This window comes from Crocuta crocuta, unplaced genomic scaffold (assembly GCF_008692635.1).
Source record: "Crocuta crocuta isolate KB4526 unplaced genomic scaffold, BGI_CrCroc_1.0 scaffold429, whole genome shotgun sequence".
In the NCBI taxonomy this organism is placed as follows: Eukaryota; Metazoa; Chordata; class Mammalia; order Carnivora; family Hyaenidae; genus Crocuta; species Crocuta crocuta.
In genome coordinates, this window is record NW_027527381.1 from 1184764 (window position 1) to 1199270 (window position 14507).

General features: G+C 39.4%; 1 protein-coding gene across 1 annotated transcript in view; it reads left to right on the forward strand.

The window, feature by feature from the left end:
* PALLD (palladin, cytoskeletal associated protein) overlaps window positions 1-14507 on the forward strand; it is a 378381-nt gene that overhangs the window by 161694 nt on the left and 202180 nt on the right. Inside the window, exons 4-7 of the mRNA XM_077772316.1 lie at window positions 97-202; window positions 2577-2651; window positions 7098-7239; window positions 7772-7795. Coding sequence (XP_077628442.1) covers window positions 97-202; window positions 2577-2651; window positions 7098-7239; window positions 7772-7795 — 347 coding nt within the window. The remainder of the gene's footprint in view (window positions 1-96; window positions 203-2576; window positions 2652-7097; window positions 7240-7771; window positions 7796-14507) is intronic.

Consider the following 14507-nt stretch of genomic DNA (forward strand, 5'->3'; position numbering starts at 1 on the left):
GTACCTCCCCCACTCATGCTCTGTCTCTGTCTCTCAAAAATAAACATTAAAAATAAAAAAATTCTGATGGAACATACTTGCCTCTTTATTTTCCAGAGCTCAAAAGAAAACAACTTCTGTTTCCTTGACAATAGGATCATCATCTCCAAAGACAGGAGTGACCACAGCTGTGATTCAACCATTATCTGTCCCTGTTCAACAGGTAAGTCCTTGGATTGAAGACCACAGGGAGTCAAACTCCTTAGCAAACTTCTTGAAGCAAACTTCATGATGACAGCTTTGATTCCAACTAGTACACTCCCTGCAATAATTTTTTAAGTGGGAACACAATGGGAAGGAAAGAAAATGGTAGGTAAAGTTCTTCCTCTTAAGCCACTAAAAAATAATCTTTAATCAAAAACCTGTCACCAGTTAGTCAACATCTGCTTTCCCATTGGGAATGTCTCTAAAAGCCAGTAACCTGATAATATGCTATCTTGTTTAGCTATGGCTATTTGATTATTCTTCCACAACTGTGCCCTCTTCCATTTACCCAAATTTATTAGCTCATTTAAAATAGAAGCAAGAAAAGTCCACACGCCAACAAATTTTTTCCAAGAGCTAAACACAATAATAATAAAATTCAAATTCCTTGGCCCAACCAAGCATTTTTACCGATTTTATTTCATTACAAGAATGCCGTATCCAAAAGAAAAGAACAACAATACAAACTACTGGAAGGTAATAGTGAGCTTACTTTGCAGATACAAACAAGAATTTAAAAAGAGCAAAGCAAAAAAAATTAGAATCTAAATGTTTTAATCAGATGTATGTTACTTTGCCTTTGTGCTATGATGTGTATATTTAAATACAACACTCACAAAAGCCTTCCCTGCCCCCACCCTTGAAATGTAAATTAATTCCTAACTAATAGCTGTGTTTTGTGAGCATCACCAAGCCCTCTATCTATTGAACACCCAGATGTTTTAATAATTGTAGTATGTGATGTATAGTCTGGGATCTGTGGAATATGGAAACAGTAGAGAAGAGATATTTGAGTTCATAAACTTGAAAGAACCAGCCAGTATAACTCACTTAAAGATGGCCTAGATATTTCCTTTAAACCCTAAACCAGAGTGGAACCTATAGAAACATATCTGATTAGATCAGTGGATTTTGTGTGTGTGTGTGTGTGTGTGTGTGTTTGATATTTAAGTACTAATAAGTGACGAATGCTTAGCACATGCTAGGCATTTCATTGGAGGAAAAAAATAGGTCACCAGCCCTCATTCCCAGTTTATAAACTATGCATGGGGAAAGAGAAAATATAAAAGTATGAATACGGCAGAATATATGAAAAGCCTTAAGCAGAAAATATGTGTTTATATTTGTACCATAATAATGTAAACTGCACATTGTAAGTTTAAATTCTATAGGAACACTAAATGGACTGTATAGGCAGGAGGCGGAAGGACTCACAGACACTCCATTGCTTTATTATTGTCAGCAGCATCACATAAAGTTTAACATCCTGGAGCCAGATTGCCTGAGTGTAAATCCCAGCTCTACCACTTACTAACCCTAAGGGACCTTGAGTAAGTGATGTATCCTCTCTATGCCTAGCTTCTTCATCTGTAGACTGAAGAAGATACCATCTGTCTCACAAGATTATCAGGATTCAGCTAGTGAATCTCCATGTAAAATTTACATCAGTGCCTGGCACAGACTAAATACTGTATAAGTATTTAAATGGTCTTTGCACATAAAAAGACAATGAAAAGTGAAACCCAATCCTGAATCACAAGCCAATAAAAAGTCTTACAAGGATAATGAATAGGCCCTTTCCATCCTAGCATCCCTACAACTGCCAACATTCTTGATAACATCTTGTCATATTTAGACACATAATATCAGATCACTATCATCTCGGGTGAAAAAGCTAACAATTGCTTATATAGAGTGGAATAAACCCAAAGTGCTTGAAAATAAATAAATGTAGAAGGAGAAATCATTTCCATTCGTTACTCTGGAATCCTTCTATTTCCTCAGAGATGAGTGCCATTCAGTAAGTATTTCAGCACCTTTGTTTTTTGCACATCAAGAAAAAACAATGTCTTCCTTTTTAACTTACTGTAATTCCTTATATCAAAAAAGAGTACAAGTTAAAAGTAAGGTGGGGAGATGTTCGATAATTTATCCTCCACTGCCAGTAACTTGTGCTTTTAATTCAATGAATCCAGGCTGTATTTAAAAATAAAATATAATGTATGTGAGAAATTTGGAGACGACCCCTGTGGAAGTCCCACACACAGAAATCCATTTGGTAATGGCATTTAAAAGCTCATGGATCCCTAAGGAACCAGGGAACTTTTACCTTGAATATCCTTTTGAGTAGAGAAGAGTAACAGATGTGAAATGAGGGTGTAGAACAATGTTTGTACTGTATGTAAGAGTAGACCAGCAAAATGATATATGGTATATTTTCTTTCCCTTGTTTCATTCATGTGGAGCTGTCCCAATAATGAAAGGTTTCTTTAGCCCATCTTTTCAACAATTTATATATTCAGAATTTGATCCATGTGTCTTTGCTTTTTCAGGTTCACAGTCCAACCTCGTATCTCTGCCGACCTGATGGAACCACTCCTGCGTACTTTCCTCCTATTTTTACAAAGGTCTGACATCTGCAAGCCTCATTCTCTGTGTTTGCTTTGGTCCTTAAAGTCCATTCACATGTGGCTTCATGTGGCAGTCTTTAAAAATTAAGACGAACAAATCAGTAGGCTGTCATGGTTACCTTTGGGGCCAAATAGGTATTTACTGAACAATTCCTGTGTGATTATAATCTTGTGAAGGGTCTGAAAAATGTGGGCATGGTCAGTGATAGATAGAGGTTACACAATAGAGTGGGGAAGCCAAGGTAGGCAGGGAGAAAAAGGCAAAATGTTGTATTGGAAATTGCTTGGAAGAACCTGTAATTTTTATAGAAAAGCTATAATATTCAATTTTTTTAAATGTTTATTTTTGAGAGAAATAGAGCATGAGCAGGGGAGGGGCAGAGAGAGAGAAAGAGACACAGAATCTGAAACAGGCTCCAGGCCCTGAGCTGTCAGCACAGAGCCTGATGCAGAGCTTGAACTTGGGAATGGTGAGATCATGACCTAGGCCAAAGTTGGACACTTAACTGAGTGAGCCACCCAGGTGCCCCTCAATTTGTTCTAAGTTTGTGTTTTGCCTTGCCAAGCTGAGTGATCTACGTTTCATTAGTCAACTGCTCAACTTAGAAATAGCTCCCTATAGCATATCTTCTCTCTCTTTTTTCTTTTGAGAAAATTATAAACCTTTATTGAAAGACATCTAAAAAGGTCTAAATAAGTGGAAAGAGATATCCTGTCTGTGGATTGGAAGATTGGTCAAGAAGTCATGACTCTCAGATTAATGTATAAATTTAATGCAAATCTAGCTGAAATTCCAACAGGTTCCTTGTTCTATTTGTTTGTTTTGAATTGGAAGTTGGCAATTTGATTCTAAGAAAAACCCAAAAATAGCCAGGGTACTCCTAAAGAAGGAAAATCATATGATGGTAAGGAAGGAGTGGGATTTGTCCTTGGAGATGTCAAGACTTTGTAAAAGTATAGTAGGTAGGGCAGTATGGTGCTGGCATAAGACTAGACAAATTGGCAGGTAATCAGAACAGAACCCATAAAGATACTCCAGTATTTACAGAAACCTACAGATCACCGGGTAAAGAATGAATTCCTCAGCAGTGATAAAAATATATATTAAATTGGACTCCTATTTCATACTTTTTACAAAAATCTTCTCCCAGTAAACTAAAGACAAATGTGATAAGCAAATCCATAAAACATGCAAGGCAGAAGGCAAGGAAAAGAGCATTTTGCTTGTCGTCTTGGAGGGAATGATTTTTTTTCTTCTAAGCCAGCCTGTATCCAGCTTTATTAAAGATCTTTCCATAAATAGAATATTTACTGTAAGACATGGCAACAAATGATAATATTTGACAACAACTTGGAAAGCCCCTTCCTGGATAGATTACCAAAAAAAAGAAAAAGTTGTGTAAAACCGTACCAAAAACACCACTCTAGTAGTCCATGAAGTTGTCCTTCAGTGCTTAGAACCACAAATGTTACCAAGGTATGGGTAATTCAGGTGCTGTGTGGTTTTAGAGCTTTTTGAAAGCAACTTCATCAGAGCATCACCAAGGAATCTATGTTACCTGATGTATTGCTACCCAAGACACAGTTGATTTTGAGGGTCCCAATGAACCTCTTGATTTAAATAAAGAGGATGTGAGATTTCGCTTTCCCTCACTATAGGGCTTCACCACAGTGGCCTGGCATATGGAGATGGTAGGGAATTCCTCCTGGGCACCACAGAAATCCTCAAAGCTAGACCTAGAACCTTGTTCCTCCATTGCGTCCTAGCTCCTGAGACATTGACATATTAATGGTATATATCTCCTTTCTCCAAAAGAAAACCATGAAACATACTGTGTGCTAAACATACAGCTTAGTAAAAAGAAACCTAAAACAAAATTCTATATTTGTATAAAGGTTAATTTAAAAAAACACAGTTGTGAAGGGACTGGCAGCATAGAGCACCCCTCCCGAGCATCTCCAGTGCCTTCTGCCTTCTGTGTCTGGACCGTAGACCATCTCTGTTCTCTGCAGCATTTCTTCCTTCCTTGCATTTGCTTTCCCCTTCATCCTTTTGGGCATCTTTTCTCCCTGCTTTGCTGGGTCCTTTTGGGGGCTGTGCTTTGGTTTTGGAGGCGTAGGTCTAGAAAATCTGCTGATCTCCTTTGTGACTCAAACTAGGCTTCCCTTTGTCACCCTTAGCATCTTTGTGGGTATGATGGTGACAGTGGATGTCAGGTGGGCTTTGTCAGTTGAAGAGGTGCCTCCATCCATACCTGCTACTACCTACTGGTAAAGATTTCCAGGTTTCACACCTGGTCAGAGGCAGAGCAGAACTTGTGCCTGTGGGCCGCTGTGCTTTCGGGCAGCAGAGCTGGTGTGGACTATGGGCCTGTGGACAGTAGGGACTCAGGTGAGACCAGGAGAGCAGCTAGCCTCAGATGGCATTTCTTGCCTAATAGTTGGACCCCTTCAAGGAATCGCAGTATCAAGTGGGCTTGGTATATGACATGTGATACCCTTATGTGTATCTGAAACAGACTCAGGAGTCCCAAAGTTTACCGAGTGGATGATGCAGGTTGCCAAGCACAACCTCTGAATGCTGGCTTTTCATCTCCTTCAGTGCTCATTATGTTCCTGCAGGTTCTCCTAATGGCTCATTCCCCTTGGCTGTGGCTTTTCTTGAGATAAAAATGTTTGCTCCAGTGCACCTATGTGGCTCAGTTGGTTAAACGTCCAACTCTTGGTTTTGGTTCAGATCATGATCCTATAGTTGGGGAAATTCGAGCTCCACTCTGTGCTGACAGTGTGGAGCCTGCTTGGGATCCTCTCTCTCTACATCTCTCTCTGCTCCTTCTCCTACCCCATTTCTCTCTTAGCATAAATAAACTTTTAAAAAAAGTTTTCCCCAGGTGGAGTCAAATTGTAGTTCTGGAATAACTGGAGTTTTGACTCATCAGGTCCTTGGCACCCTACCCATTTTCTGTATCTTTAACTGTCCAAAGTTTGAACAAAAACACAATCCTAGGAATAAGTCAGAGTTTCCTCTGGTGCCTGAAAGCTAAACAACAATATTTATGTACCATTTGAAATCTACCACGGCAGCTTCCTCACAAGCCTGGAAGTGCGTAATATAATGAATCCACACAACCTGGAGCCTGTGGGCGACACTTTGCCTGCTATGACCCATTAAATTGGCTTTTCTCTGGACCAGATCACCAAAGTGAAAAAGTCCATTTAAAACCAGAGATTTCATACATTTAAAAAAAAAAAAAAAGAATGCAATCAGTAATAATCTTAATCTTATTACTTAAAAGACATTAACTACTGAAATTATCAAATGCCTTCTCTGGACTTAACACTAGACTTTTGCCAACATCTTTGACTTTGAGAATTTCCTTAGAGCTCCTACACACTCACTGAAGGCCATTTGCTGTGACATTTGTTTTTCCCAACAGGCCATTTGTCATCCCTTCAGATAATCTTAAATAAACCCACAGTAAATAAAATAGGAAAGACCACGTAACTTCTTAACTTGAATTTGTTTGCTTCTGGTTGATGTGCAGGTGAATTACTTTGTCATATTGGAATTATTTCAAGAGTTCTACATGACTTATGTAAGATCTCATGCTCTGAAGTCAGAAGTTTAAAAAGTCAAAAAGTTGAAGCTGAAAAGTCAAAAGTTAAGTTTAAGCCATTGCTAGGTACTCCTGGAGAAAGAAGGTAGAGAGAGGACCTATGGAAGGGACTGGGCATCTTGTGCTATTTAATAATACATTTAAAAGCTTTTACCTCTTTGCATCTGTGAAGCCAAATTAACTTCTAATCTGTTGGACTGTAAAAATGTACTGGTCTGGAATTGGAGTGGGGTCCTGGGCAACAAGAATAATTGCGAAGGAAGAGGAAATGAAGGTCATGAAGGGAGTACTGTGCATTTTATTGTTTTACTCAGAACTTCAAAATGAGAAAATCCCCGAGCCCCTTGTGTTAATAAACCTGACATAGGAAACCCATTGGCAAAGGTGGCACTGAGGGCGGTACATGGAAAGGTTGGAGGATGAGAAAACAAACGTATGCCTTTTCTTTCCTTCCTGTCTGGTTTTCCCCGGAATCTACGTTCATATAGAATATAATGGCTTTGGGAAGTTTGCATTCCACCAGCTAACTCTTAAATGTAGATAGAGAAAGATAACAGGCATTGCCATAAAATTCCATAAACATGAAAGTGGCAATAAATTTGCAGAGAGACCTGAGGCCCAGCAGTAATCTGATTACATGGAGATTATGAAAAGCTGACAGTCAATGGATTTAAAGGAGTTTCTTTTTACCTGAGTCAGTGGTAATTATCTTATGATGCAAGTTTTGCATTTTTTCCCCCCAGGAAGCTTTGGAAGCTTTATTTTCTGTTGTGAAATTGTGGAAGGGTGCAGCAATCTAACGGGGAGTGTTTTCCTTGAATTGTAGGAACTGCAAAACATAGCTGCATCAGAGGGTCAAGTGGTGGTCCTGGAGTGCCGGGTCCGAGGAGCGCCCCCTTTGCAGGTCAAGTGGTTCCGACAAGGGAGTGAAATCCAAGACTCTCCAGACTTCAGAATTCTACAGAAAAGTAAGGAGAGGTGCCCATTCTCCCATATCCATCCATTTTCTTCTCTCATGCTCCTAAGAAACCAAGAAGGGTTTAGTCATTTGGACAAATTGGGTTCTAGTTTTGAAGAGAAGTAGGAGCAGATAACCTGAGAATGTGTGTGGTCTGGTAAATTGAAGTGGTGGCAGTTGCTTGTGTAACCCTTTGAAAGTCTAATGAAAGTTGTATATACTTTCTTCAAAAAAAAATATTACAGACCTCAAACTCAAAGTTGGGCAAATAATTTGAGCAGGGGTACAAGCCTCCTATAAGCCCCTCTATGGATTGTGGTTTAAAAAACTTTCCTAGTATAAGCTGTTACTGGAATTTGGGTTTCTGTATTTTTAGAAATATAAATTGATCTATCGCTTTATCTCTTTTGTACTATGGAGTTCCCTATATTCTGTAGACACGTCCTAGACAGAGTAATAGAAAAAGATAGGTGAGTTTATTATTAATGGAATCCTATTCTAATACTCTATTTTGATTTATTTTTTCCTCATGTGGCAAACAGAACCTAGATCTACGGCCGAACCTGGTAAGAAGCTTTTTCTTTTTGTTCTTTGGTAACGTATCTTTTTGGGTTTCAATAGTTCTTTGTCTCAGTTTTAAAGCCATAAGCAGAACAATGTTTTTGCAGTTCCCTGGAAATACGAAACCCCCTTAAAGACAATATCTTCTTTATCATGGGGTCTGTACACTGCATTTTACATCAGCTTCTTTATTAGTAAAACATTAAGTTCCATTCAGACAAGAAGGTCAAGCTCAGTGATTTAAGGCTTTTTAAAAATCTAGTCTTTTATATTCAGAACACAAAGAGAGTTAATGAAAAAATCATCCTAAAATTCCAGTAGAAAAGAACCATCTGCTACATATTTCTGCTGACCAAAGCCCACAAACAGCTCGACCCTCCAGCTTAGAAATGTGTCTCACATGAGAACAGCCCAGAGATGTAAGCAAAACTGACCACCGGTATTTCTCATTTATGTAGCCTGAGCCATAAACTTGTACTATTCTCCAAGCATGAAGAAAGTCATCGTGCCCTTAGGATCTCTCTTAATTACCAGGTCATTTGACCTCGTTAGAGTGCTGTTATCCAGAAGCACCAGATCCAACTCTTCTCCTGCTTTGGACTTCTTGGATATCTATGAATCCTCATGAACTAAAACAACGTTTGAAAAAGAAACGATAATTTTTCTCAGTGTATTTCAGACGACACCCACCTCAACAGTACTTTTGTGTTTCTCCCCCAGCAAAATTTCACTTTACTCCTTGACAAAATGTTGAAAAACTGATTTGTGCCTTCCTTCAGCTTTGAACGGATTCTGCCATTATGTCCTTTAAGAGCCGTGGCTTTGTTCTGTCCCTTCTCTGGCAACTTGAAGGTTCTCTGTGGGCTACTGCCATTCAGGTTACTGTGGTTAGTCCAGGACCTCTCACATCTGAGCACTGGGACACTGAAAGTAGGGTTTGATCCTTTTAGGATCCAAAGATCAAAGGGTACTGAGTAGCATCCTTAGGACTATTGGAATTGATCTAGTGCCTACTTGTCATGATTATAACCAGAGATGTTGCCCCACTTAATGTGTCAGTCACCACACCAAATACTGTAGTCACTTTCTAAAACATAGAAATAGATAACTTCATATTCTGTGATATGTCTTTATATAAAATTGCATCTTGGGGCACCTGGGTGGCTTAGTTGGTTAAGGGTCTGACTTCAGCTCAGGTCATGATCTTGCAGTTCCTGAGTTCAAGCCCTGTATCAGGCTTTGTGCTGACAGCTCAGAGCCTGGAGCCCGCTTCAGATTCTGTGTCTTCCTCTCTCCCTCTGCCCCTCCCTGCTCACGTGCTCGCTTGCTCGCTCTCTCTCAAAAATAGATAAATATTAAAAATTGCATCTTGCTGGTTCCCTGACACATGGAACTTCTGAGACTCCATCTACTGCATGAGCTAAGATGTTAGGGCACATCTTGTGTTTACTATTTTAAATAGACTTACTGACATACATAAAAGTAGAAGCCAGATACCTCTTTATTTACAAAAAAGTTGATGTGAAAAACTCATGGACCGTTTATATCTTTCTATACTTAATGTATAAATTGAAGTTTTGGGCCACAAATTCTAGAAGCATTATTACTGGAACAGATTGCTCCTTTTGATGTTGCATTTTAGATTTTGTGAAAATTCATGCAATTCCTTTTCATCATGTTGTTATCCTTCGTCATCACCTATAGAGGTGACAATGATTTATGAAATATCTCCCATGATCTGGGTTGGAAAATCATAAACTAACCATCATCCAAAAACTCACAACACTGGTTAGAAATTGCATAGTTTAGTTTCTGAGTACATATGTATTTGAAAATTGAAAACACTCTATATACTGGCTAAGAAGGAATCCATTTGGGTGAGGAGGGAGAATAGAAATGTCTCCTACCAGACCCTCTTCCAGCCTCTTACCCCTCAAACCACAAACTCTCTTTCAATTACGACTTGCTGTTTTACTTCTAGAGTATAGTTTTGATCATCACTATTTAAGAAAAATTAGTTCTCAGCAGCTTCATGGATAAAATGACCTCTAGACATACTTCAATATCCTTTTAACATGGCAAAAGCATAAAGAAAAGAGCAAGATAATAGGGGAGCTTTCCCTTTCAACTGCATATCCTAGCAATATAAGTTTCTCCTCTTCATGTTCACTGAATGTTCTTATTTTTCCCCCTTTAGTTAGATCTAAAGGCATTTAAGAAAACAGGGGTACCTGAGTGGCTCAGTTGTTGAGTGTCTGATTCTTGATTTTGGCTCAGGTGGTAATCCCAGAGTCATGGGATTGAGCCGAGTCAGGCTCCGCGCTGGGCATAGAGCCTGCCTAAGATTGTCTCTCTCCCTCTCTCTGTGCCTCCACTTCTCACAATGTCTCTCTCTCTCTCTCTCTCAAAAAAAAAAAAAAAAAGAATAAAAAAGATAGAAAACAGACTCTTCCAAGGACAAGAATAGAATTTGCTGAAAACAAATATTTCTTGGTACAGAAATATGTCAGTGAAATCTGTCAATATAAGAAAAAAATGGGCACCTTGGTGACTCAAGTGTCCAACTTTGGCTAAGGTCATGATCTTGCGGTCTTCAGGTTGGAACCGTGCATAGGGCTCTCTGCCGATAGCTCAGAGCCTGGAGTCTGCTTCGGATTCTGTAACCCCCCCCCCTGTCTGCCCCTTCTCTGCTTGCTCTCTGTCTCTGTCTCTGTCTCTCTCTCTCTCAAAAGTCAGTAAACATTGACCAAAAATTTTTTAAGAAAAGAAAAAAACTTGTATATAGTGAGGAGCTATTAAAAACAAAACACATGTGGTGCTAGTGGCTCATTTGGTTAAGTTTCCGACTCTTGATTTTGGCTCAGGTCATGATCTCAAGGTTCATGAGTTCAAGCCCTGCATTGGACTCTGTGCTGACCACATGGAGCCTGCCTGGGGCTCTCTCTTTTTCTCTCTGCCCTTCCCTTGCTCTCTCTGCCCTACCCTCTTCTCTCTCTCAAAATAAATATTTAAAAAAACACAGCTAGTTTTCCCTGATCTTTAATAACTTGTCCACAATTATATTTATTACGTTACTAGAATTGCTCATTTCTCTTTTATGACAGAGCATTAAAATACTCTCCATCAGGAAATCTACAAAAGGCATGTAGTATTAAATAAAATTCATGATCATATTTTTTAAATAAACCCCTTTAAAAACATGAATTCCAATGGACTGCTTATGTGAGGTGTTATGAGTGAGAACTTCAGAACAAGCAAATGTTAAAACGTAATTTGTATTTAAACAATATTTTGGCATGCCTGACAAAACTAAGTATGATTATGATTCTTTTACTAGTAGCCAATTGCTTTCCTTAGATTGAGCTTGGAGTTGACCATTGACATTGTTGGAAAAAACAACAAAGTATTTTGAACTGCTTACTTGCCTTAAGTGACCCGATTGACTATCCATTAGGCCACTGAACTATTCAACCATATAAAATGGATGCAGGACAAATATCATATGTTTGCACGTATAGGAGGATTAGGAGGAACTTGACGGAGGAACAAGGGGGAGAAGAAGGGCGGAAATGGTGGGGGAAAGGGAGAGAAGCAAACCATGAGAGACTTTTGAATGCTGACAAAAACTGAGGACTGATGGATGTGGGGGGAGGGGGGGATGGGCATGGAGGAGGACACTTTGGGGATGAGCACTGAGTGTTATGTGGAAACTAATTTGACAATAAACTATTAAAAAAAAAAAAAAATGGATGCAGGAACTGGCTTCCCCGATCGCCGTTTTGTAGCTGCTGTTAAGTGGAAAGGAGAAAACCAGACATGACTACAGTACATCTGAGGAAAGAGATAAATTTTATAGGACTAGGCCAGTGATGTTTTCCAAATGCTAAAACATAAATAGTCTTTGAAATTCTGGAAGATATTTGAGCATTTGGATTTTATTACCCTCTCTTCCTACTCTCTCCAGTCCTCTGGCACATTCAGTCTTGCTCTCTCCTCACTAGCTGGTGCTCAATCTCTCTCTTCCTCTCTCACTTCCTTTCTGCTTTTCNCTTTCTGAAACTGAATTTTTGTTGTGTACATGTGCTAAACAAGTAAGTGCCACATGAAAATCAATGAATGTGAAATGAGACTGTGTATTCCATCTGATCTCAAGAGTTCTGTAGTACCCGACAGATGCATGCATTCGTTAGTTAGTAGTTGCAGCTATTTAAGAATAAAATATTTTTTCAATTTATATGTATTTTTTTCAAACAGTAACTAACTTGTTAAGATCTAAGTACTTACTATGTTCTTTCAAAATAACTAACAACTGAAACTTTTAGGTATATATTTTGGCTTAGCATCATTAAACTATTACTGAGACATTTAGGGTCCCATGGACCAAGAAAGTCTGGTTTAATCTTTGGGAAGAGAGGCACATTTGAGAGCGCATCAAAAAAGAAAACTGAGTGACTCTTAAAATTCTAAATTCTCCACGGTCCTACTCCCAGTCATCTTCTGCACTGACCTTCTAGAATGCTGGCCCGTGAGCCTTTCCTTTCCAGGCAGAGCCTAAAAGTTTCCTTTCTGGGCAATCTGAACATCCCAAGAGAAAAAAAAAATCCATACATGTGATATGGGAGTTTTTCCAACAAAGCGGTCATCTAGATCACCATAGTGGGAAGGCTGCTGTTGACAAGCTTCTCTGTCTGCCTCTGAGCGTCTAATCAACTAAGAACCATGTTGACAAAAAGAAAAAAAGACCCCTGAAGAAACATCCATGGATGATCTAGAAGAAGAAAAGAAGCATCTCCCCCTGGAAAGCAACTTGGATAAAACAGACTTGCAGAGAGAAGAATGTAAAAGACTAATCCTCTTCTCAGATAAGAAAATCAGTATATCCAAGGAGTAGAAATAAAAGATGCTTTAAGAAGAGGGGAGGAGCATTCAGAAAACAGTTCTTGGAATGGAAAACTGGTAGCAGAAATAAAAGGTGAGGAAATGTCCCACAAAGTAGGGCAGAAAGACTACAAGGGAATATAAATATGAGCAAAGGTAAGAAAAGTAGATACACTATAGACAACCCACTTAAATAGACTATGCCTGTATACTGGAATTTCAGAAGAGAGAACAAAGAAAGGGAAGAGATTATCACTGAAATACTTTTTAATTCTCTAAACTGAATTAAAGGACTCCCTGCATGAGCAGTGGATGAAGATAATTTCAAAGCAGTGTGCAGCATGAAATTCATAATATCCAGGACAAGGAGATGATTCTCCCAGTCTCCAGGGAAGAAACATGTAGGCACCTAAAACTAACAAGATCAAAGTGGCTTAGGACTTCTCAGTAGTCATGCTAGACTTGAAGAGACAATGAAGCAAAGCTTTCAAAATTCTGAACTAAAACTACCTCCAATTTAGAATCCTATACCCTGCCATACCTTCAATTCTTTATGAAGATATAGTCAAGAGTTTCCAGACTTGCGAGGTCTCAGAGGTTTTTCTCCACAACTCTTCACGTAGGATGTGCTCTACCTGGCAGGAGAACTCCCCTAAAAAGAGGAAGATGTGGTGGATGGGAAGCAGGAGATCAAGTGCGGGCAAGAGCCAAAGGGAGCCCTGAAGGAGGGGGATGCTGTGCGTCAGGAAGGGGGGAACAAGTCCAGATTGGAGGAGTGTGATACACAGGACAGACACACTGAGGTTGTCATCACTAAGAGCTCATTGCCACTGCTTCTTTCTTTACCCTGATGACAGGATGGCAGAATGGCAGGCCTCCTCCCTGTATAGCCTCCTGGTTCAGCTAAGAACATTCATTTCCTCCCCTCCCACCACCGTTCTCCCCTGTTCTGGTGCTGAGATTTGGAAGGCGGCCACCTTGAACTTAAAAACAGAAAGCACGGGGACACCTACTTCCCCAACTATTTGTGCTGGCTGTCCAGTTCCTGCCCACACTTAGCCCCACCGGACTTCTTCATGGAGGTAAACCTGAAGGTTCCCAGGACTCACTCATGACCTTGTCTGCCGATTACTCCTGTGAGGGCTTTTGTAAACATCATGGGGAGGTTGAAGCCAGTTTATACCCCAAGTAGTTCCTGTGAACTTTTTCTGACAGTGACAAGTTTGCCTTTTCTGTAGACTTGTGCTTAGGACTCAATTTTTTTAAGACTAAACACATTTTTTGAAGGATACATATATGATAAACATAATCAAAGGACTGATGATCTTAAAAGGAGGAGGAGGATTCAATTGGGGAGGGCATAGGGGACATTTCTAAAGTATTAATAATATTTTATTAGAATTGATGGGTGCACGGGGGTTCATTTCATTGTTCCTTAAACTGTGCATTTAAAATATCCTCTACATATGATACAGTTTGCAATCGTAAAAAAAAAAATCCTTTATGAAAATTTATGCAAACATTACATTCACCAGCACTGAATCTCATCTTGTTGATTTTAACCCAGACTCTTTATCAGTTGTGTTAGATAAGCCACTTGGTTTGGAAGGTAAAAGCAGGATTTCTTTTTAGTTAGGCTGGACCCCAAGGCAGGCTGGGTGGGGTGGGGTGGGGGGAGCGGGAAGCTATGAAGGAAGGCAGTTATGAAAATGTCCCCTTATCACCCAAAGGACCTATGTAATGTTATACTTGCTCCTCATCATTTTATAAGTTTTGGCAAACAAAATTATTTGTGTTTAACCAAGTGTAAAGTACATCCAAAACTTTGAATGAAACTCA